At 40.0% G+C, this 25,859-nt stretch overlaps 2 protein-coding genes across 3 annotated transcripts in view; both read left to right on the top strand.

Moving 5' to 3' along the window:
• The first annotated feature begins 3,192 nt into the window (after positions 1-3,192).
• smtnl (smoothelin, like) overlaps positions 3,193-25,859 on the top strand; it is a 39,333-nt gene continuing 16,666 nt past the window's right edge. The window contains exons 1-2 of one of the 2 annotated variants that reach the window (XM_077541131.1): positions 3,193-3,314; positions 5,558-6,319. In XM_077541131.1, the coding sequence (XP_077397257.1) occupies positions 5,753-6,319 (567 nt within the window). In that variant the 5' untranslated portion in view covers positions 3,193-3,314; positions 5,558-5,752. Of the gene's footprint in view, positions 3,315-5,118; positions 5,315-5,557; positions 6,320-25,859 lie in introns of those variants that run through there. The other variant, XM_077541130.1, reaches the window with a different exon arrangement.
• Positions 8,629-11,377, top strand: LOC144033199 (uncharacterized). Its single transcript, XM_077541132.1, has 5 exons — positions 8,629-10,271; positions 10,410-10,456; positions 10,497-10,547; positions 10,626-10,659; positions 10,851-11,377. The coding sequence occupies exons 1-5, from the start codon at positions 10,223-10,225 to the stop codon at positions 11,144-11,146; spliced, it is 477 nt and encodes a 158-aa protein (XP_077397258.1). The 5' UTR covers positions 8,629-10,222; the 3' UTR covers positions 11,147-11,377.

Here is a 25,859-nt window from a genome sequence, read left to right as displayed (position 1 = left end):
GAGGGTATGAGAAGATTTTGCCCTCGTTTTAGTTTTAGTTCTTGTAGTCGACAAGAGTGGTTTTTTGTGGCAGCACCAAACCAGACTGTGATGGGTAAAAACACAGGACTGATTCAGTGGCTACTGTATAGAACTGTGACTGTCTCATCAGCTCCTGTGGCAAGCCGTGCTTCCTCGTCAGTAGCAAGAAGTACATCCTCTGCTGGGCCTTTTCCAGGATGAAGTTGATTTCGGTCTCACACCTCAGATCCTGACAGATCGGGCATAATTTGAAACCTGGATGTAAAAGCATTTACACTTTGGGCTGACTTCATTTCTGTCATGTTAGCCTTGCCCTGCTCCTTCTGTGTTATTTGCCACCTTTGTGTACTCAGCTGCATCTCAACTTTGAGATTAGTCCGAAAGTTTTGTTGCCCAGTTTCATTTCAGCCTAGCTGGATGTGTGTAAATCTTGTCTTGGGTGCGGGTTTTGCATGCATGTCATTAATTGCTTCTTCTTTTCATTTCTTTTTGGAGACTGTCCACAGCATCTTGTTTCTCTGACCTCCTTGCAATGACTAATCACAGCTCACCTGTTTTCTGAAGCTGAGCTGTGATTGGTTGTTACCTGAGACCTGAGCAACTGTGATGTCATTTTTACTCGAGCGCAAGTGGCAAAAAAGACCGCCTTCTGATATTGATAAGAAGTGCTGGATTTTACTGTTTAACTCATATTCCACTAACGGAATATTAACCCGAATACTGTATTTAGACTAGTGGGGCTTCATAGAACATATTATTGTAAAGATTTTATTTTATTTTTTTCGGTTGATTTCCCCTTTCATAAAGTATTTTTTCTTCAAATAAAGCAAAAATATGTCTGTATCAGACCATATAATAACCAAAAAGAACCTTCTTCCTGACCTCACTATTGTCATTCCTTCTAAAGAAATTGAAGATTTTGAAGAGATTGAAGTCAGCTGGCATAGGTTCCAGCTCACCTGCGACCCTAACAAGATCTTTTTCAAACATATTTTAAATCATAGAAATACATTGAAATAAAATAAGCACCTCTGCTCCATGTGTTTAGAATGGACAGGTGTTTCATTTCTTATGTGCTGTTGCAACCGCTGCTCTTGTGATTTCAGAGACATCTTAAAGGCATGAGTAAGTAAAACACCCTTTAATATATTGTTTTTGTCCATGTGTTGCATATTTTAAATCACTTACAGATCTGTATGTGACCTTCCGTCATACACTATGAATTCAAGTTTTCAAATGTTTCACCATTATAAAAGTATACTCTACAATCTTTTCCGTTTGTAGTTCCAGTATTCGTGTTAGACAAACAGAAAGTATGTTTTTGTCAGACAAGTGAATCACATTCAGTTGTCCAAATAAATCAAAAATTCAACTTGGACAGCAAGAGACTTTTTTTTTTTTGGACAACATCTTGGGATTTGATTTCATCCTACACTGATTCAAGCAGGTCATTCATAGTACCTGCTGACTCATTGTTACTGGAAAGAAGGGCTTCTCAGAGTGGGCCCGCAGTAGTCCTTGTCTAAGCGCCTCAAGGGATAGGAGTAGTTTCATTTTACAAATAAACTCAAACTCATTTTGATAGCTCAGTGAGTCATGATAAGAGTCTCAGCGTGAGTCACTAAAGTGCTTTGCAAGAATATCACATCATGTTTACACTACTTTTATGAATTGTGTTTGATACAAAAAATAACATAAACAATGTAAAGTTTTTTTTGGTTTAATAAATGTGGAAATTGTTATGAAGATAGATTTCATGTCATATTACAGTTCACATTAGATCATCATTGTCCTTTTTATTGTATACAACCAAAACACCAGCAAATTGATGTCATTTTGGTTCACATGCTACATAGTGAATTGCGACAGGGGGGGTTGCGCATCATGACATCACTCACAAGGAGAGATAAGGCGGCTAAGTCTATCAGAGCTCCCAACTACACTACACTAACACATGAGACAGAACAAATGCTTGACAGGGTGATTTGTGACACCATTCGTAGTAACTGTTTCCATTAGTTTGTAAGACATCATTGACTTTATGGCACACAATGACACCTGTGTATTGCATGCATGAGACTCGCATTTAGGAAAAAGAACCCTTGGTGACTGATGAAGCAAATACTTCATGACCTTTGAGCTCCTCTGGTTCGTTGCTGTCTGTATCTCAGCCCCCCACTCCCCTGACCTCCTCTCGCATGCTCGCAGGGGGAGAGAGAGAGAAGTGGGGGTGGGATGGGGGTTGACAATATTCCAGTAAATCAGGAACGAAACGACGCGTAAGGGTTAGTATTGGGATTGGGCCTTACGGTTAAGACAATGAATTCATGGATGTTTTAGACATACTCCTTTTACTACACACAAGACACACATGCACATTGACGCACACACGCCTACACATAAAGACTATCCAGTGTGTGGAATGTTTGCTCTCTTGTAGTCCAGTTACAAGGGGGCGGGGTCACTGGCCATCTATCTCATCAAACACTGACATCAAACATGACTATAATGGAAAAGTACAGGTAATGAAATGGAAGTGTGAGGTACTGTACATTTAAGCAAACAGAGACATCATTTCAACCCACCCTGATGCACTTGAAGTGATTTACCGTCACTGCACTGAAAGCTTTTCTCACTCGACTCCAGTTGCACTATTTATCTGAACAAAACACTGTCAGGCCAAGTGGATGGACAGATAATGATGGCAGAACGGCAGACAGAAAACAGACGCACAAGCAGCAGGGGCAAGGAGTTTATGCTGACCATTTGACTAAAATAAACTGATAGCGATGTTGTTTTAAATTCACATTGGAAATGAATGTGTGCCTTATTGTATTTAAAGTTATATGGACTATTGAATTATTGTAAAGTTGCAGTAAGAATGAAAAATAGGGTAGTTCATTCAGGTCTTTTTTCAGTTATTGTCTGAGTGTGACTTTCAAACATGGGTATTCATAGAATAGTGAATGCTGTCCTGCTTTAACAAAATAGTCACGCTAGCAAAATTAAGCAAGCATAAGCACCGTGAACACTCCGTTAGCAAGCCAAGGCTTCTACATTAAAGGTGGATTCAATAATGTTCTAAAGTGGAAGCCAAGCATCAGTTTGTCACGTTTAAAAAAAAACTGCGCATGCGGAAGACCATTCTACCAGCTCTCCTGCTCGTCCACTGCGGGAAACGCCTCTCAAATGTCGCTAACGTCCTTGCTCATCTTCATCATCATCTTCATTAGTCTCTGCAGCCGGCCTCGCTTCATACGAATGTCCTCTTGCGACTTTCAACTATTTTCAAAGTACGCGATCATCTCGGTGGAGCTACAACGATGAATGGCTCAATTCGAAGCTCACGAACGAAGCTAGCTACATGCTACAAACACTCGAAGTGCGCATGCGCAGCTAGGAACGAGCACGAACGACGTCGTTATGCATATTGATTGACAGGATCGAGAAACAGGCGGCACGGTGCAGAGTGGTTAGCACGTCCGCCTCCCAGTTCTGAGGACTCTGGTTCGAGTTCAGGCTCCGGCTTTCCTGGGTGGAGTTTGCATGTTTTCCCCGTGCCCGTGTGGGTTTTCTCCGGGTACTCCGGTCTCCTCCTAAATTCCAAAGACATGCATGGCAGATTAATTGGGCACTCCGAATTGTCCCTAGGTGTGCTTGTGAGTGTGGATGGTTGTTCGTCTCGGTGTGCCCTGCGATTGGTTGGCAACCGGTCCAGGGTGTCCCCTGCCTACTGCCCAGAGCCAGCTGAGATAGGCGCCAGCACCCCCCGCGACCCTTGTGAGGGGTAAGCGGTCAAGAAAATGGATGGATGGATGGATCGAGAAACAATCGTTAAGATGATCCACCCGGAAGACACAGCCACAAAAATATCCTTGAACCCACCTTTAAGTTCTAATGATTCCAAATACCATAACACTAAATTTATCAGTTAGAATCTTTATATTTAGTAATGTACATTCAATTAAAAATCAGAAAGAGGTATACCTGTCAAGCATAAATGTTCCTAATTCTATGTTGGTTATTAATCAAACATGGGTATCCATAATATGAAAAGTGAATGCTGTCCTGCTTTAACAAAATAGTAGCGCGAGCAAAATTAAGCTAGCATTACGCTGTAAACACTGCAACGTTAGCAAGCCAAGGCTTCTACATTGTTCTAAGAATTCTAATACCAGAACACTAAATTTATTAGTTAGAATTTTTATATTTAGTAATATTCATTCAGTTCGAGTCCAGGCTCCGGCCTTCCTGGGTGGAGTTTGCATGTTCTCCCCGTGCCCGCGTGGGTCTTCTCCGGGTACTCCGGTCTCCTCCCACAGTCCAAAAGACATGCATGGCAGGTTAATTGGGCGCTCCGAATTGTCCCTAGGTGTGCTTGTGAGTGTGGATGGTTGTTCGTCTCTGTGTGCCCTGCGAATGGCTGGCAACCAGTCCAGGGTGTCCCCCGCCTACTGCCCAGAGCCAGCTGAGATAGGCGCCAGCACCCCCGCGAACCTTGTGAGGAATAAGCGGTCAAGAAAATGGATGGATGGATGGATGGAATAGTCATTCAATTAAAAATCAGAAAGAGGTGATAATGTACCTGTCAAACGTAAATGTTGCTAATTCTATGTTGGTTATTAATCATTCTTTGCTTCTATTTGCTAATCTTATACCGACTTGTTAGCAAACGAGGAATGATCATTTAAAAAAAATATATTTATTTTCCAGAAATGTATATTCCAAAATACTTCCAGAAAGGTTAGTGCAAGGCTGCGGAGTGTGAGGGGGATCGGCACGGCAAATGATTGACACATATTGTCAGTTTTCGTCATTTATTTTACACAGTGTCATGTACAATGTCCAGTCATGTATCAACATATTGTCATAGGTTTTCTACAAATTTCCCACTTGTGGGACCCTGTTTTGTTTTTCCCCTCATAAAGCTCAACAAAGCTGCAACAGGTTTATTTTCTCATAAAAGAGAATGAAATAAAGGAGATGGAAAAAGAATTAGAAGAAAGGAGAGGTGCAGAGTGGAGGATGATAGTCTTTCCAATAGTTTACACAGTGCCTATAAAAGAACCCCCCCCCCCCCCCCCCCATCCACTCTCCCCTCCCCGAAATTTATGACCCTCCATGTTTCCTCACTCCACTGCCATCCTCCGCCTCCTTGTTCCCTCCCCTTCTGCTCCCTCCTTCAGACAAAACAGTGCTCAAGCCTGCGCGTTTAAACAAACCAGAGACAGCAGTGTGAGCACACACACGCAATGTCATACAGCTGTGATGTGTAACACAGAATGAGGCTGAGGTAAGTTCACTGCAGCTGTTAGTGAGGATTACATCATCGCAGTGTTTTATGGGAGTTATGAAACATAAGAATAGTTTATGTGAGTCCTTAAGAAAGACGTTGCGTTCTCTTTGGTGTTGTGCTGTACAAACGTTAGGTGATCCTCTGAATGGAAGACCATAATGCAAATTTCACAAATGCAGCTACAGGAATTATCTGCAAAAGGTCAAGTCTTCTTCTTGTTTCTGTCTTGTACTCTTCCAGAAGACACGTCCACGCCTGAAGAGCAGAGTTCTCTGGAGAAGAGGCGGCTCATGACAGCACTGAAGGGGACATTAACCAGATCAGACCTTCGTCCCTCTCCCTCACCTTACACCTTTTGTTAGCCAGACCTTAAAAAAAACAAAAACATTTGACGTCCAGACTGAAAGATCCCCAACAGAAGCGACAGCTGACCCAATGGAAGCGACAACCTTGGCTGAGATGGGAGACTTGTGTCATCCTCGCGCCTCCAGCCCAGAGGGGGAGACGGTGTGCGAGGCTCTGGCCCGTCATGAGTGCACTCTGAGGGAGGCCATCAGGGAGATCCACATGGATGTCAGTGCCTTTAAGTTAGGCATGGAGCATCGCCTGGAAGACGCACTCAGCCTGAGCGGGACTCTCGGGCGAGCCATGACTCAGCTCCAGCAGGAGAACCGAGACCTCCGAACTCAACTGCAAGCTCTAAGACAACAAGTGGAGCTTCTCAGTCAGAACGGCAGGAACCACCTCAATGAGATCAAGGAGGTGATCTACAGGAAGGCTGAGTCTCCCACCCAGGGGAGTCCGGCACAGACCTGCAACGGCCACAGCGGTCACATTAACACGGCATCCGCACCTGCAACGTTCTCCTCGTCCCCCAGGTCCAGCAGTCCTCCAGTCGCTTCAAGAGTTTCTGCCATTGTGACAGGTCCTGTTTCGAGTAGTAGCCCAACCACTGGCCGCTTCTCCAGCCGAGCCACGTTTGCAGTCTCCAGCAAAAACAATGTAAGCCATCATATTTTAACACTTTTTATCTGACAAACACTACACATGTTTTCAAAACTATGTTGCAATGAGCACTTAATAATTCGCGCGCCAATAATTTGAGTAGAATTATGGCAAGAAGCTACGGAAGAGGATTAGGGACAGTGAAGAGAGAATAAAAAAAGCTTGGCAAGATTCTGACTTTATTTTCAGAATTCTCACTTTAATCTCAAAATTCTGACTTTAAAGTGAGAATTCTCACTTTATTCTCAGAATTCTGGCTTTAAAGTCAGAATTCTGACTTTACTGACTTAAGTCAGAATTCTGACTTTATTCTCAGAATTCTGACTTTAATTCTGACTTCCACTTTATTCTCAGAATTCTGACTTTAAAGTGAGAATAATAGTAGCACTACTAAAGTCAGAATTCTGACTTTAACGTGAGAATTCTGAGAAAAAAGTCAGAATTTTGACTTTTAAAGTGAGAATTCTGAGAATAAAGTCAGAATTCTCACTTTAAAGTCAGAATTTTGAGAATAAAGTGAGAATTCGTTTTTCCAACCTTTATTTATTAGTTTGTTTTTTTTAGCAGAAATTGCACAGCCATATGTATCTATAATGACACACAAAAAAAGAAAAACTGTACAACTCTCTATAAAAAAAATCCACACAAAACGGCCTCCAATCACATTAAAATCTAAACATAAAGCCTTTTCAAACAGAAATCAATTTTATACCCACAGAATCAAATGTGGCTAGCAAGAAAAATAATGACACAAATACATATACATGAATAAACTTATACACGGAAAAGAACCTCCAGAAGAAGAGGGGCCGGGGAGTAAATGAAATAAACTAGTCTTGCGCAGAAGGAAAGTCTATTTGTCTAGCCAGTTGTAGTGGTTGCCAAATTTTCGCAAATTTATCAGAGGAGCCCTGTAGTACCATCCTAATGTTCTCAAGTTTAAAAAAAATAAAGGACATCCCTAAGCCAATGAATAAAAGCAGGTGGTCGGGGTAATTTCCATTTAAGTAAAATCAACCTGCTTGCTTTAACAGTCATAAAAGAAATTTTCTGGAAAGAAGATAGAGGAATTGGACCTGAAAACCCACTTAGATAAAGTCAGAATTTTTACTTTAAAGTGAGAATTCTGAGAATAAAGCAGAATTTTGAGAATAAAGTGAGAATTCTCACTTTAAAATCAGAATTCTCACTTTAACGTGAGAATTCTGAGAATAAAGTGAGAGTCCTGCCAAACTTGTTATTCTCTCTTCACTGGCCCTAATCCTCTTCCATATATTTCATTTAGTTATAGTCTAGCTACTCCACATTCTTCCATGTACATCTCCAGGGAGCCAAAGTGCCCCTGTGTGGGAACCACTGCGTTATTGCTCTTTGCCATATTTGTACTGGCTGACCACAATCGAGTGATGACAATTTATGAAACAATACCCCTTTGCTACTGTAATCCAGTAATTGCAATGTAATTTTCCAAACTGGGAAAGGACTGTTGTGGTGAAGAGGGAGATTTTGAGTGGAGTTGGTGTTGTGTTTGTGTTGTGGTTGCACGGATGTGTCGGTGAGGTTGGAAAGCAGCGCTCTACTGCAGATGCATTTGAGCTTTTTCAGTCTTGAGTCAAATATGTGAGACTATTGTAAAGCATTGTTGCCGTGATCTAAAATAGATGTCAGTTTCCAATTCAGGAACACTGAAATCTGGACTGTCTTAAGTGGTTTTCTGTTTCATTGTCATGTCGCGTTTGCCTGCCTTTTCCAAATAGTTCTATCTCTACCAGATAAACAGCTTCTGTGTCACTCTTATGTTATCACTAGGGGTGTGAATTGCCTAGTACCTGACGATTCGATTCGTATCACGATTCACAGGTCACGATTCGATTCGATACCGATTAATCCCGATACGAATGGTCACGATTCGATACCGATTAATCCCGATACGAATTTATAAGTCGGTTGTTGCGATTTTTTTCCATTCAAATTTAGAAAATACTATCAGTAAATTTGTACATGTACACTGTAAGATTTGTATGAATATATTTATCTAAAACTTGAGGCTTATAACCGTGAGCCACTGTACACAAACAGTTTGCAATCTGTTTCACATTTGAACAGCATTAAAATAAAAATATTAAGGCTTAATGTGCCGTTCATATAACATTTTTCCATGCTCAAGGTGTGAATCCTAAAAAAAAAAAAATAAAAAAAATAAAAAATCAAATCGATTCTGCTGATTATTGAATCGATTCGAGAATCGCGCGATGTAGTATCGCGATATATCGCCGAATCGATTTTTTTTAACACCCCTAGTTATCACGTTGCACACTTACTCATTCACTAACAGGAAGCCGCATGCGTTTGCAGGCTTCTTCCTGCTTTGTTACACATAAATGTCACTTTTTTTTTTTAACCTTTTCAAATCTTCAACTCTTCTCAAGCTTCATCCAATCATAGTTTAATAAGAAACTACGATCTAAAAAAAAGCATTGTTGAACCAACTTGAGATTAGAAATTGAATTTTTGACCAACTTTAAAAAAAATTAAAAAAATCGCTTCAATTTAATTGAATTAAGTTACTCCAAAGTGAATATATTAAGTTCAAGTAATGAGTTCATTAAACATATTACTTTGGATTGGACTGATTTTGGATTAACTTACTTCAGGTGAATATATAACATCTATCCATCCATCCATTTTCTTGATCACTGATTCCTCACAAGGGTTGCTGGGGGTGCTGGAGCCTATCTTAGCTGGCTATGGGCAGCAGGCGGGGGACACCCTGGACTGGTTGCCAGCCAATCGCAGGGCACACAGAGACGAACAACCATCCACGCTGACTACCAGGAAAAAAAATTATTGTCCAATCATGTTTATTTTGATATTCCCCCATGTTTGTGAAGTAACTGGAATACTGCAAAATAAATTTTTGAAAAATAAAAAAAAGTATTTATTTTTAAGCTATGATGTGTCTACTACAGAGGACATTTTTTTAAACCTTAAATGCTAGGCTCAAATACAGTTAAAATAATTCAAACAATACTTTAAAGTGTTCTTAAGAGTCTTATAGAACACATGCTAACAACATTTAAAGCCTAAATTTGTTCAATAAAAAGTTATACATTTACTTTTCCTCTTCCCTAAAAAGTGCTTGCACTGAGGGAAGCCCCACCCCAGTATCATTGGAAAGCTCTGAATGTCCTCTATAGCGCACAAAAGGAGTTAATTCAATGCACTTCAATGCGGATGCACTGGGTGGGAGATATTCATGTTTAAAAGGTCCACTACAGAGGACAAATTCGAATTGCTGGTAGTCAGGAGGATATATAATCACTTAAACGTAATATATTCAATTTCGACTAACTTAACTCTTTGACCGCCATAAACGTTTAAAGACGTTCAGTATAAACCTAGAATTGGCCGCCATAGACGTTAATTGACGTCTACTATGTTTTTTTATGGAAACAGGTGGAGGAAAGCCTTGGGCAGCTGTGCTCCAAGTATCAAGCCGATCGGGTTACTATAATGAGCATTCCTGGCCACTAGATGGCTGTGATGAGTCTTTTGGACAAGATCGGGTAGGAGACAACAGTAGAAGAAGAGAGGTGGAGCTAGAGTGTTGAGGGGGAGAGAATGGCTAACTTGGCTAAGGGAGTCAAAAAGGCTACAGATGGCAATCAGCTCACGCTTGATCCTTATTTTCAAAGCTCAAAAGCATCGACCAGTGCTCAAGAGCACAGTGATGACGGAGTTAAGTCATAGTTGAAGCGGTGACGCGGCCGTTTCGACCACGTCCTAAGGCCCCACCGGCTAGCGATGCTAATAACGTCCTAAGGCCGCACCGGCTAGCGATGCTAACACCGGAGAAAAGTGGTGCACAACTGAGCACGTCTGCACAGATGACGTTTCATCATGGGTCCGATGCAAGACAGTCTTGGACAGTCTTCCAAAGAACGTGAAGGTAAGCGCTAACATGCTAAGAGATTGCTAGTAAGATTACTTTACTAACTTTTCGGCGATCTGCTAGCAGCGTGTGTAAATGTGCTGATATACACTAGAACATCTATTACCTATACAAACGTGAATGTATATTTTATAGATCGTGCTCACAGCAACGTCCGACCGCTGGTTCTACGACAAAGAAAGGTAAAAAAAAACAAAAACGTTTTCAATACACCGCAACAAGCTCCCCCTCATAGGGCCCAAAGTGACCCTTCTCACAGTGAGCAGAACAAAGGTAAAAAAAAAAAAAAAAAAAAGATTCTCCACAGCTCTAATAAAATATTTGATGGTAAACTTCTTCTATAATTTACAGAATGTGCATCAACCAATACATCGAAGAAAAAAAGGTAAACATGCACACACACACACACACCCACACACACACACACACACACGCACACACACACACACACACACACACACACACACACACACACACACACACACACACACACACATACACACACACACACACACACACACACATTGCATCACAGTGCTCTAAAATAATATATGATATTGAAATGTATATTTGCAGATCCCAAAGATTCTGGCTGGCTTGAAGTTGATGAATTCGGCTGGCAGCCAACCATCTTCCCCTTTGCTGCAAAACCAGGACCAAGGGATGCTGCAGCAGAGCTGAATTCCCACCTGCCAGCTGACATCCTGGAGCTCTTCATCACGGATGAACTTCTCCAGCACATCGTTCATCATACCAACCTCTACGCAAATCAGTCCATGCAGAAGCAGACTGACAAAAACTGTTGCGCACGTGTAAATAGTTTGCAAAGAGTTTTCCAAATTGTTTGTTCGGATTGCTACTGTTGCATGTAAATAAACTGTTATTTTGCAATCAAAAAACATTTTTTTATTGTTGGGGTAGTGTTTTATAGAAGTTTAGGTGTTTGTAGAATCACTCATGCAAAAAAAAAAAAGTGCCAAATTCACTAGAGTGCATGAAATAACATCGTTTCACAAAAAGCTTGATTTCTCCGTATTTTGGAAGAAAATAGAGGATTTGGGTGAAACGAAGGTGTTTTCTATTGTTGATTACTGAAGATCCGAATAAGGTAGAAACAAACTTTTTTTTAAGATGAAAGATGAGACTTCAATCTTTCATTTGGTAGTATCCGCGTTTCCATAGTCCTAACACAACATTTTCTGTGGAGCTTGAAAGATCGGTAAAATTCTGTAAATCAGCTGGCAGTATAGGGGTTACCTTTTCCGAAACTGGCTGGCAGTCAAAGAGTTAATTTCATCGTGTGTTACCACTTGAAGCGTTTTTGTTTTGTTTTGTTTTTTTGTTTTAAGCTGGTCAACACTTCAATTTATACTCTTAAATTGGTTCAACAATTCTCTTTTAGAGTGTACTACATGTCTGACTTTCCCCTCTTTTACTTCCTGTTTAAGTGACCATACACTCTTGTAAATATTTCAGGTCTGCTCTGTTTGTAGCGAAAGCTCAAAGCAGATTTATCATCCACATTATTTTATACACACTTGGTAACTTTACCCTTGTACAATATTTATATTGTATTTGTGTAGACTAAGTACCTTGTATAGCTTGGCATCTGAAGTGGGAAATTTTCAGAGAGAACAGTAGTGTGTTTCATTTGGAATTTTGCACCTAAAAAGTCCATCCTGAAATCTTGGGAAGACTGGAAAAATGGGACAAGTATAGTCCAAAGAAAGAGATTTGAGGACGAGACATAAAGAGGGAGCAGACATTTTAAAAAGGAGAATGATGCTGGTTGGATTTCAGAAGTAATTTCAGGAGTCAGAAATTACAGCAATGGAAAACAACTGCTTAATAAACAATGATGAGGAAAGTAGACACATTTAAGTTGCCTGGGATAAACTGAAGATGTTTATGAACAGAGGAGTTATAATAACTAGAGGCCAATATTTGTATCAATGCTCTTCCTTTTCCTGTTTCACATTCCGCATTGTCACAATCCACTTTGATCATCACTTTGTGTGGAGTGCTTTGATTTCTTGACATGTCTGGTAAAGTGAAACAGCTTCCAAAATGATGCAACGAGACTATAACTAACAATTTGATGACTTGAGGCACAAACGTGGTCAACACTTCATTGTTGTCACGTATCAAGCAAATTTAATTCCGCCTCTTAAGGTGACTGTTGCCTCCCGCTAGCCTTGGGTGGCTACATCAGAGGAATGTTATCTGCTGTGAAATCTCGTGGGCAAAACGAAACAAAACAAGGGCACCTTTGTTTCCGTGACTCTGCGGGAGATCCCCTCCTGTCGGTCAAAAGTTGCACCGGGAGTGTGCTTGGCTATTCTCATTGGAATGGTTCGTTTCATTGGGGGTTTTCTCAACAAGATTGCCAGTCTTGCTCTTCCTGTCTGGAAGACATGTGGATGACGTACATGCAGTTCACTTTGCTGTTCAGACAGGTCGGTTAGGCTTGAAACATTTGACAGTTTTACACACAGGCTGCAAGCATTCTTTCTCATCAATCCAAGGTTTGTGCCAAAATGATGTGCACAGGCCTGTTTGTCTCCAGTTCACGCACACAAAGGTGGAAATTATAAATTAAGTTGATTTGATGTGTCTGACTGCTGTTTGTAAAGTGTTGATCAATATAAAAAAATATATAACCCATTTGATCAACAAGAACCAACCCCAAATGGACACCTTTATTGAACTGATTACTGCAGCAGGGTAGGTGTGACGCCTGATCTCCATTAGCCTTCTAGCTAAGTTGAGGCCATTGTGATAAAGTAGAACACAGAATGTGAGCTATCAGAAGCTTTGCTTGTTTGGCTTGACATATGTTGTTTTGAAATCAAAGTACAACATTTCTACACAGACACTCTGGAATTTTGCAGAAAGCCTTCCCAGAAGAGTGGGAGCTGCAAAGGGAAGAGCAATTCTATAGTTTCAGGTCTTATAAGTGGCCAGATACTTTTTTTCCCCTACCGTGTACTATACATGGCCAAAAAATAAAATCTATTTTTTTTTCAGTCATTCAGGACGATTACAGTTTTAATCTAATAAACCCAACAAATGTTTATTTAAAGGTTCCATTTATTAAAAAATAATTCCTGTGCCAAATGTTGCGACAACAAAAATCATCTAAATCATCCATCCATCAATTTTCTTGACGGCTTATTCCTCACAAGGGTCACGGGGGTGCTGGAACCTATCTCAGCTGGCTTTGGGCAGTAGGCAGGGTACACCCTGAACTGGTTGCCAGCCAATAGCAGGGCACACAGAGATGAACAACCATCCACAATCACAAGCACACCTGGGGACAATTTTGAGCGCCCAATTAACCTGCCATGCATGTCTTTGGAATGTGGGAGGAGACCGGAGTACCCGGAGAAGACCCACGCGGGCACGGGGAGAACATGCAAAACTCCACCCAGTAAGGCCGGAGCCTGGACTCAAACCCGAGTTCTCAGTAATAGGAGGCGGACGTGCTATAACCACTCGTCACCATGCCGCCCTATTCTAAATCAGTTTTAACATAAATTTAACAGTCATAGTTTGTGCTTAAATGCCACGAAGTAGTCGGTAGCTATTGTAAACATGTCACCCATCGAGACTTCTGCCACTTTTGCAATATTACAGCTAACAATCACATTTGGATGTAACAAAACATAAGAACAACAGTTTTTAATAATCCAGAAGACAAAATTCGATTTCACAATTTTCAACGATTCAATTTTGACGAAAATGACGATTAATCATATTAATTTGATTTATTGCCCAACCCTAGTATATAGTGTAGTTTTATGACATGCCAAGTTCTTATCTGATTTGCTATACCCATTAGTTTTTCAGACAAACAAATATCAAACACTTTCCCCCAAAAATGCTCAGTCCATTTAGATATTTTTTTTCCCTAAATAATCCAAATTTATTTAAAATTAACTAACATGAAGCTAATCCTGTTCATACAGTGGATTGTGCAACAGAAGTTAATAGAGTCTGTACACAATTGTCATGGCATGATCAGTCATTTTTAAATTTGGCCTATCACCCTTTGAGAAACTGATTTTGATGCAAGTGTAAATAGGTTTTCTTATGCAGCGCAGTGGTCCAACACTGAAGTAGTCTGGGTACTCTGGCTAATTTCCAAAAACATGTCCTGCCCACCTCACATGCGTTATGTCAGCTGGGATAGACGCCAGCCCCTCAGTTACCCTGAAAATTATATGCTATACCTAATGGATGGATATGTGTGTTCTTTGGACAGGGTTTCATTAGCAGAGCGTCAACCATCTGATAGAAAATCAAGATTAGCCTTCCCAGGTCAGAGGGCTATATACTGGTCTCAATCAGAATTGATTTATGGTTCAGTACAGACTTACATATAAGTTACATAAAGAGCTGATACCCTGAGAAGGAAAAGTTGAGCTTGGGGGTAGTTTTTATGCATCCCTTAACTATTAGCTCCATCTCTGACTATTATTACACAGCTCTCCCTGATGCTTATCTACACACATGCAGCATACACTAGCTTCAAGCAGAGGTGGCAAATCCAGGTCCAGAAAGTAAAAACCTTGCCACAGTTTGGCTTTAGCCCCTGATGCTAGCTAGCTCCCCAGAAGGTAAATGAGCACCATGGAAGCTAGCTAGGTAAACGAGCACCATGGGAGCTAGCTAGTAGCTAGCTTCCTAGCAGGTAAACGAGCACCATGGAAGCTAGCTAGGTAAATGAGCACCATGGAAGCTAGCTAAGGAGATAGCGAGGTAGCTAGCACCTGAAAGTAAAAACCCTGCCACAGTTTGGCTTTAGCCCCTGATGTTAGCTAGCTAGCTAGCTCCATAGCAGGTCAACGAGAACCATGGGAGCTAGCTAGCTAGCACCTGGGGCTAAAGCCAAAGTGTGGCATGGTTTTTACTTTCTGGACTTGATTTGCCACCTCCTTGTCACAATAGCTAGTCGTGAAGATGGATTGGTTGTTTTCATGTAACTTTAGTGGACTGATATCAGTAGAAAGAGAAGTCTTTAATTCGTGGTGTGTAGACACAGAGTTGCCAGAATATAGTCTTTGGTAGGGATGTCCCGATCACATTTTTTTGCACCCGAGTCCAAGTCTGAGTCACCTGATTTTGAGGATCTGCCGATACCGAGTCCCGATCCGATTCCTCGGCAAAGTATTGAGGAAAAAAAAAGTGCTTCTATTTTTTTTTTTTTTTTAAACAAAACCATCCCAATAAGTTTGGGGGTTGCCATCAGAAGTGCACAAAAATAATGTTGCAATAACATTTAATTTCCTTTCTTACATATAAAATAAAAAAAAATAAAAAATGAAATTCTACTTATTGCTGTAACAACAAAGATCTTAAAAGATCACATCAATTTTACGCAGTGCAAATGAAAATAAAGTGCTTTACTCCACTTGTAAGCGGTAGCTTCAAATTAAGCCACAAAAACCTATATCAGGGTAATGTGTATGTAACACAGCCAAAGTAGTATACTGTTGAACTGACAGACATGCAAAGTTATACGCTGTAAATTAAAACTAGAGTCCAACCCATTGCGCTGTGAGACTGAGAAGTGACATGGGGCACACGGCCGAACTCCAAATGTCCGTTGTAAACGCCAAGGCAGGCACGTCTCGTAAAACAACTAGCGGGTGGTCACGTATCTCCTTGTCAAGAGACGGGAGAAATCTCATATCGCGGCTCCAGTTGCTCCAAGAGACGGCGAAATACGTTTTCCACCACGGACAGAGGTTGGTCATCCAACGCGATGAATTGAGCTATCATGGTTGTGATTTTCTTGGCTTTTTCACTATCCTTGGACATTTTTTCTTTGTTCTGCAAAGTCTGTTTCAGCGTCGGTTGGCTCAGTGTCGTCTTTACTACTTGCGTGGCTGCTGTAAACTCGGCGTGGAGTACTGGGTGTTTGTATTTCAGGTGGTGGATTAAATTTGTTATATTAAACGCACTCCTGTTCTTTCCGCCACGTGAAATGCTCAACTTGTATGCATTACAAGTTACCGTTGGACTGATGCCGCTTTCCAAGTCAAAATATTTCCACACCGCTGACATCGTTGCTGCTACATGATACTCGATTTCGGCCACACCTCCCCCTGGCTTTGTTTACTTCCGGTGTTGAAGGTTATGTAGCGAAGTCGCATAGTATAGAAAACGTTTTGTTTGGCAATATGTTTACATTGGATAATTTTGTTGCTTTGTAGCCCCTAAAGTAATAATAATAATAATAATAATAATAATAATAATGATAATAATAATAATAATAATAATAATAATAATAATAATAATAATAAAAAACAAAATTGACAAAAATGCAAATCCCGATCATTTTCTCCCGATACCGATCAGCTGAAAATGACGTGATCGAGACTCGGTTTCCGATCACGTGATCGGGATCGGGACTTCCCTAGTCTTTGGCCTTAACTCTTTGACCGCCAAAAGGGTTTAATAAGAATTAGTAAACTCACGATGTATGTTAAATGATGTCAACTATGTTTTTGTTTTTGTTTTTTTTAAATCAATGGGCAGTGCAACATCTAAGTGCAGCGTTGTCTGGTCAATGGGTTGTGGAATCAAAAACACTCACTTACTATGGCCACCAGATGGCAGCATTGTATCTCTTTTCAATGGGCTGCCCGTGTATCAAATTACAATGAAACATGACAAAATCTGATGAAATAGAACATTTTCAAGGATGACGTGAATGATAACGTTTTGATAACGTGTGGCAGTAAAAGAGTTAATTACAGGAAAGAAATTGGAAGGCATCTAAATACATCAGTGGCCGATGCTAGCTGCTCTCAACCATTTTGCCAATTCAGATCTTTCAATAGTCAGTAATGAAATTAATGTAGTGGTTCACAGGAAAACTTTCATGGTCCAGCATGGGATCGATTTCCATTCTGACTGTTGGTGTGAATGTGAATGGTTGTTTAATGTTTACCAAATATGTGTGTAGTCTGCCTTTCACCCATAGCCTGCCGGGTTAGGCTCCAGCTCACCTGTGAACAAGATGAGTGAATAAGAAAAGAACATAAAGTTTTTTTCTTTCTTAATACAATACATTTCTTCCTTCAACCTATTTCCATCACCTCTCCAGGATAGAGACAAAAACTGTACTAAAGTGTATCAGTGACTTGAATTATTCCATCCATCCATCCATCCATCCATCCATCCATCCATCCATCCATCTTCTTTGTGTCCTCTTTTGGGTCAAGGGTGAGTTGGACTAATGCCAGTGGATTTGAGGCGATGGGTGTATCCCATTGGCTGGTTGCAGTGGGCTCTTTCTTGCAAAAAGAAATTCAGCTGAGCTGAAGTGTCTTGATAAAAATTAAAACAACACTCAATTTAATAATGAGTGTCATCTAACCAAACCGAATGACGGACAAACACATATAGTGAAGCCTGCCTCAAACAACTACTGTCTCTATTAAAAAAAGGCACATAAATGAGAATACAAGCAACATGTTTATGGAATTAATGGCTGCATCACCAACTGTAAATGCAGAGACTGTTGATGAACTTCTGGATGAATTCACCTCAAAAATCTCAAATGTTTTGGATGCTGTTGCTCCTATTAAAACTAAGACCATTTCATCCTGAACTAAAACACCTTGGAGGTGTACTACCAACATAATGACTTTGAAATCTAAATGCAGAAAAGCAGAGCGAAAGTGGAGAAAAACTAAACTCCAAGTTCATTTTGACCTGTACAGACAATGTCTTTGTCATTTTAACCAAGTGTTAGTAATAGCTAGACAACAACACTTTTCTGAAATTATTAGTAGGAACCTCAACAATACACGCACTCTATTTGCCGTGGTTGACAAACTCATAAATTCCCCCAAATCAAACAGCGCCAGAACTCCTCTCAACAGATAAATGCAATGAATTTGCCTGCTACTTTAGTGAAAAGGTACAAGCCATCAGGTCAAACATTGTTACAAACCAGCAAAATAACAAAATGATGCAGCACTTAAAACCACCCAGGAATAATTTAATTACCATGACAGAATTTGACTCAGTGAATCAAAATACTGTAGTAGACTTGGTTCAGCAATTGAAACCTTCCACGAGCTGTCTTGACTCAATACCATCTGGCTTTTTCAAAACCATTGTGAAATCTGTTCAGATCGATTTACAACAAATAATTAATTGCTCACTTCAATCAGGTGAGCTTCCTAAATGTCTGAAAGTAGCCGCCGTCAAGCCCATTCTAAAAAAGAGAATACTGGATGTCTCCCTGCTAGCAAATTATAGGCCAATCGCAAACCTTCCCTTCGTAACTAAAATAGTTGAAAAAGTGGTTTTTAATCAACTCAGCAATTTCTTGAGCTTAAACGGACTTTTGGATAAATTCCAGTCAGGTTTCCGACCTCATCACAGTACAGAAACAGCTCTGATTAAAGTACTGAATGATATAAGATTGAGCACTGATGCAGGGAAGGTATCAGTGCTCGTCTTGTTGGACCTCAGTGCAGCATTTGACACGATTGATCATAATATACTGTTAGACAGGCTGGAAACTTGGGCGGGGTTAAATGGAACAGTCCTTAAATGGTTCAGGTCCTAATATTTGGAGGAAAGGAGTTACTTTGTGACTATTGGAAATTTTGAATCTGATCGAAAGGCCATGACATGTGGGGTCCCTCAAGGGTCGGTCCTTGGACCCCTGTTGTTCAGTCTGTATATGCTACCTTTGGGTCAAATGCTTCAGAACGCCGATGTTGACTATCATAGTTATGCAGATGACACACAACTGTATTTATCAATTTCCCCAAATGACAGCAGTTCTATTAACGTATTGTGTCATTCTCTAGAGCAAATTAACAACTGGATGAACCAAAATTTCCTTCAGCTGAATGAAAACAAAACGGAGATCACTGTTTTCGGCAATAAAGAAAAGAGAATTGCTGTTAAAAGACAGCTTGAGTCACTGTCTTTAGAAACTAAAGACCAAGTTCGAAATCTTGGCGTACTAATAGACTCAGACCTGACCTTCAGCAATCATATTAAATTCATCACTAAAATAGCCTTTTACCAGCTGAAAAACATATCCAGACTGAAGGACTGCATGCTTCAAGCAGACCAAGAGAAGCTTATCCATGCTTTTATCTCCAGCAGACTAGATTACTGTAACGGTCTTCTGACTGGACTCTCTCAAAAGAACATGAGACAATTGCAGCTCATTCAGAACGCTGCAGCTCGAGTTCTGACCAAAACAAAGAGATCAGAACATATTACTCCCGTACTTAAGGATTTACACTGGCTCCCAGTCAGCTGTAGAATCGATTTTAAAGTTCTGCTACTCGTCCATAAATCGCTAAATGGTTTGGGTCCTGAATATATCCAATAAATGCTGATTGAGTACAAACCCAGCAGGGCTCTGAGATCGACAGACTTGGGCCAACTAGTGGAACCCAGAGTTCGAAGCAAACATGGTGAAGCTGCATTTAGCTATTATGCTGCACACAGATGGAATAGGCTACCAACAGAAGTGAAGTCAGCCCCGAGTGTAAATGCTTTTAAATCCAGGTTAAAAACTTTGCTTTTTTCATATACCTTTGATTAGGGACTTTTAAACAGCTTTAATTAAGTGGTTTTTTTTTTTTAATTATTTTAAACTTCCTTATGTTAAATGTTTTAAAGTTTGTTGAATAATGTTTTAAGATTGTTATTGTATGTTCTTTTTAGTAAATTTTGTAACCTATTTTCATTTATTTTTCTTCCTCTGAATGCTAACTACTGTTTCTTGATACTTATGTGTTGTCTTTCCTTGTGTAAAGCACATTGAGTTGCCTTGTGTATGAAATGTGCTATACAAATAAACTTGCCTTGCCTTGCCCTTGCAATTGGTGGTCGACCATTCAAGAGTAACAAAGTAAACTTGGAGTGGCTCCAACTCACCTGTGACAGAAAATGGATGGATGAATCCTAGAATTTAACACTTTATGATTCGTGGATAAGGCGTTTTAGGCTTTATACACGCTGAACAAATGATTGTATTCCACAGGTCACATTTTTTAATGAAAGAACACTCGTTGGGTGTTTCAGTCATGGACGGATTCCATGAGCAGCAAAGATATTCATCTCCATAAAAACAAAAAACAAAAAAAAACAGAAATCTGACATTTACAAACTGTCTGTAGAGACTCCCCATATAACTGCTGACCTAGCCCAAAACTCATCCATCCTGAGGCCACCCTCCCCCTTCCCTATGAGATTTCCTGCCTCCAAATGTCACTCTCTTTTGCGGCTATACAATGTGTAAGATGGAGGAGGAAAAACAACACACTTACAGCCAGTTTTGAGTGTCGATTCACAAAAAAACATGCCAAGAAGAATCACACAAGGATGGACATTGTGAATCAAATTGAATGGCAAAGCTGAGATTAGTGTGGATTTGTGTATACTTGGGGGGGCGGGGGGGGGGGGGGGGGGGTGCAGAGGTATGTGGCTACTCCCTGGCTACCCTTGGCGCTCTTAATGACTTCCAGACAATAGGCTGGGTTCCCGTCATCATTGCTGTAGAAACAAGTTAATAACTGACCTGCCGGTGGGACACCTTGAATGCCCTCTGGAGCCACTACTGCTAGACAACATCAATATATCCAATATCGTAGTGGACAGCTGCATCAGGTGGAATATTTCCATCGTAATCACTCATTGGACACAGAATTAAGTTGTTAAATATTCTAAAAGGTCAAAGGTATTCATAAACAATATATACGATGACCTTTACAACAACTTCAACAGCTGTGCATGAAAGTTCTCAATTTTTTAGCAGGACTGGAGTAGGAACATGAACCACATCAGTAAAAGTGGCAATAACTGTGAGAAAAAGTGACTCAACAATGTGTATAATATTTGAATACAATAAATGGAAATCAAAACTACATCCATCCTTTTTCTATAACGCTTGTCCTAACTAGAGTCTCAGGTGAACTGAAGCTTATCTGTACAGACAAACAGCAATACATTCATCTTCCAGATCTAGTGATTCCAGATGGTAGCCTGCTATAGAAGTATGAATTTTAACTTGATTTTTTATTAGACTTGTGACTGTGCACCTTATCCAACTTAAAAACTCATTCACTCTCAGTCATTTTCATTGAAGCAACCCCCCTTCGCTCCCGGTTTTACTGGATTTTGACTGATTTTGCGAGGCCCACAGAATATTGGAACCTTACAAAAGAAAGATTAGAGTCTCTTCTTTGATCAGGAAAAAAAAGTATATTTCAATCTGTTTCCGTTTTGCAGCAATTTGCATTAGAATATAGCTAAGTTTCATCATTATTCACAAATCTGTTTAAAACTGTGGGGAAAACAAACTTGTTACAACATTGCCCACCTTGGTTGATCTCTTATACTCTGCAGCCACCTTCTGCCTGTTTTTGTAATAACTACCATTGCTTCAACCGTTCTCTTCGGTTTAGAGGCTTTATCAAAGCCTTCTGTATGCTCTAGCATTAAAAAAAAAAAAAACATAAAAAAATAAATATGTCTTTGGGACACACTGGTAATATTTAAAATAGAACATATATATATGTTTTTGGGAGCAAATGAATTAAATGTGTTTGGCATAAGGACCAATGGCGGAGCCAGAGGGGGGGCCGGGGTGGCACGTGCCCCTGCTGAAATGTGATTGGACCCAGCAGACGCCAAATGATTGACATATCACGGCACCGGCGCAGTGACGTCGCACGCCTGGCCGATGCAGCCTGCCAGCATTTTTTTTCAAGCAGACGCCTACTAACTGTTATGCCCCTCCTGAACAGTAGCTGGCGCTACTTAACGACAAAGCATTATAATCCACCTCACTAGGAGTCTGGAGAAGGAGAATCATCTGTTTTAAGGAGCAGTCTCCTGAGTACCTAGAATGCATGTTGGCGTTTGGCTATATCATGTTTGTTTGCCTGTGAGACGTGAGTGACTGTTTAAAATAACTTTTATGTTCAGATTATGGGTGTCAAAATCGTCGCATTATTATCTTGTTAACTTAAAGTGCCTATAACGGCACTATTTTTTTTTTTAACGCTCGATTAACGACCGCTCCTTATTTGGAAAGCAGTAGTAACGTCCACGTCAAAACTACCCAATAGAAATGCACTGGAGCTAAAATACAGTGTTTAAGGGGCAGAATATAGGTGGAGGAGCCATTTGGACTGTGTCTCACCACTACCACCCGTGCCTTGCTTTGAAAGAACGCACTCGGTTAGCCGTTGCGTTCGCACCGAGCACCAAGAGGCGTCCATGGGCACTCTGAAACCCCTGTGAGAGTAAAGAGCCGAATGGACGCCGTCTTGACAGTTGGAGTGAGCACAAGCCTATTTATCTTTAAGTGTGAGGCGTATTTTATTCAGCATCTCCACAAAATATCTCATCAGGGTGAAAGTGAAACTGCCGATGTGTTCGCTGTAACAGTAGAGCGGCCTCAGCTGCGTCTCGCATCCGAGAACTTAACAAAATAAAAGCGTCCGACGTCATAAAAAGGAGTCACTATAACACAATTTAGCAGTAATAAATTAAATGATACTGCCTAATGTGTGGCGTCAAGTTGTATTTTACAATTTTAAAATGTGCAGAAACTCGCAAGTTACTTATTGTTTAAAATTACAGAGCTATTTAATAGGAAAAGAACACATCGGTCGTTTCTGGTTCCTATGCAGTAAAGATTCGTCATTTTACAATGCACATCCTATTTCACTTCACAAAATAAAAGCCTAGAGCGAATGCATATATTTGTGGGGACTGTGTTGTATTTTACAGTTTTAAAAATGTGCATAATTTCACAAGTTACTTCATGTTAAAAATTAGGCAGCTCCTAATATGAAAAGAGAAATGCATTGAGCTTTCACTATTGTCTTACAAATGCAATTATACCATGTTGTAGTGAGAGAAAAATGACCAAAACAAATCAGTCACGCTTTGGTTTGGTTTTACAGTACAGCACATATTTTATTTTTATTTTTTTAAACTTTTTTTCGTGAATTGTTATGAAATTACTCTATCAATTAATTTTTTAATTTTTTTTTATTGAATTATTATGAAATTGCTCTATCAATGACTAAAAAAAAAATAAAACCATATTGAAATTGGGGGGGGGGGGTACATTTTATTGTAAATGTAGGTATAAATTGAGATATAAAATGTGCAATTAATGTGTGATTAATAGTCAGTTAATTATTGAAGTAATGCGATTAATTATGATTACAAATTTTAATCCACTGACACCTCTAGTTCAGATAGATTGTTTTGGACGGACATCAATAAGCAACGTAGTTTTGTGCAAGGTAAAAATAAGTATGTTGTTGTTGTTATGCAATACAATAGCACCCTCCAATGGTTGAAAGTTCAAACCGACACTAACTGACGTTTGCATTTACAGGTAGAAGGGGAGGATTTATTAACATGATTATTAATTAATCACATTAATAAATTATGTGGTTGTAAATGAAGTAGTAAGTTGGAGTAATAAATTTATTTTTCATAGGGTGTGTGGAAAATGAAGTTTGGCACTTCGACAGGATCTTTAGTCATACTGTAATACACATTTGCATTATGTTCATATTATAATGTTATGTTGATAAAAGTACTGTAATTGCATGAATACAGTATCTGCATGTGCGTGCAAGTTCATTCAAGTTAAACAGTGCTGAATTATTATTTTTTTGTACATTTTACACATTCTTAATAAACGGCACATTATGTGCAAAAATCTCCCCTGTGCTTAATATGTACTTAAATATATTTGAACATCGATAGAGACTCCGATTGAAATTAATTTTCATGAAAACAAATTTGGCATCATCTTTGGATGAAGTATCCTTGGCCCCCCTGTTTATAAAAGTCTGGCTCCGCCACTGATAAGGACTGATGCGATGTCAGCACACTTTGCGGCCCTAACAACAAAGTCCTCTCCAGCTGAGTGCATGGAAAATAGCTTTGAAGTTAATCTGAGTCACGTGGCTTCACATCAGGCATGAGTTTGTGAAGTGGGGGCAACACTCAAAGCGAGCATAAAAACAATTTAGAGAGGTACTGATTAGTGATCTCACCTGCTGCGGTTTTTGGCAAGCATGAAGATTTCGCAAACGTGGTGGGAAAGAGCGTAAACTGCTGGAAATTAATAGGTGCCTCAGCGAGGTTGTACTTTGTTGTGTTTGGGACTTTTTGGGACTGGTTGAACTGAATGTAACATTTAACCCTTCTCAAAAACATACAGTAAACATACGTATTCATTCTTCTGGGGCAAGCTGGAACGTATCCCGGCTGAAAGGCAGACTATACGCTGGATGGTCAATCATAGAGATATTCAACCTCCAACTGAACCCACACTGTGAACTGCTACACCGTGACTGACTACATAATGATTACACGATTCAAGTAACCACTGTATCTCAACTCAGGTCCTCCTGTGTGGACGTTGAGTGTTCTCCGTGGGCTTGTGTGGGTTTTCAAGCGGCCTTTTATAGTATTTCTCCACCAGTTTTGCACATTCTAGATACGCAAATGTTTGCTAATTATTATTTTTTTTGTCTGGGGTGGAAATGAAGCTTAAACGTATTGGAAAGAGAGCATCTGCTCAACAGATTTAGATCTGTACTTTGACCAGGCCATTGTCTTACGTCAACCACCAGTCTTGATAGGTTTGCATTTGTGCCATAGTCTTGCTATTTTGTGCTGATTGATTGAACGCCGCTCCTTCAGATTTTCAAATCTTATATATTTTTTCTAACCAAGCCCTAAACTTCTTCACAACTTTATCCGTCACCTGTCTGGTGAATTCCTTGGTCATCATTATTCTATTTTTCACTAGTCTTCTCTAACAAACATCTGAGGCCTTCCCAGAACGCCTGAGAGTAAATTACATGTAAGTGGACTCCATTTACTAATTAGGTGACTTGTGCAGGCAATTTATTGCACTGCATTGATTGCATTTAGAGGTATCAGAGTAGGGAGCTGAATACAAATACATGACCACACTCTTAAGATTTATATTCACTTAAAATTTTGAAAACTGACAAAATGTGAATTTCACTAGTGCTTGAATCAACTGATAATGCCGTGCAACTGGTCGTATTCACGAACCGAGAGGTTAGTGTGCTTCTTTTTTTCACTTGTTAAGATGCCATTAGCTGCATTTCCACTACAGTTCTTTGCAAAAATAAAAGCAATATTGTACTATTTTGATAAAGTACAATTTCGACGTAGCTGTTTCCATTGAGGAGCGTTTCACTTCAGAGACGCAATTGTCGTAATGTCCCAACTCGCGAGATCTTGTAGTTCTGTAGGAGGTGCTCATGATGTTTACGGAATACGGATGCCCGGCATTATTGAGATTACTTTAAAAACATCGATTTCCCCTTATCAGGCGGGATCGGGAATTTGGTGTTGGTGTTGCTCGTTGGCCGGCGGGAATGGAGATTACTCATGCAACGATATGTAGCATACATGGAACAGCGGCCTTGGCTGTATAGCTAAATCGCTTTATGCTTAAAAAGACTTGTTATCCCCTCTGGAGGCAGTTCTGGCACAAAAGCGAGTTGCCCCGTACTTGCTACTTCC

This window comes from Festucalex cinctus, chromosome 13, assembly GCF_051991245.1.
Source record: "Festucalex cinctus isolate MCC-2025b chromosome 13, RoL_Fcin_1.0, whole genome shotgun sequence".
NCBI classification, from domain to species: Eukaryota; Metazoa; Chordata; class Actinopteri; order Syngnathiformes; family Syngnathidae; genus Festucalex; species Festucalex cinctus.
The sequence above is the reverse complement of the archived record's forward strand: the minus strand, read 5'-3'. Positions and strand labels throughout refer to the sequence as shown.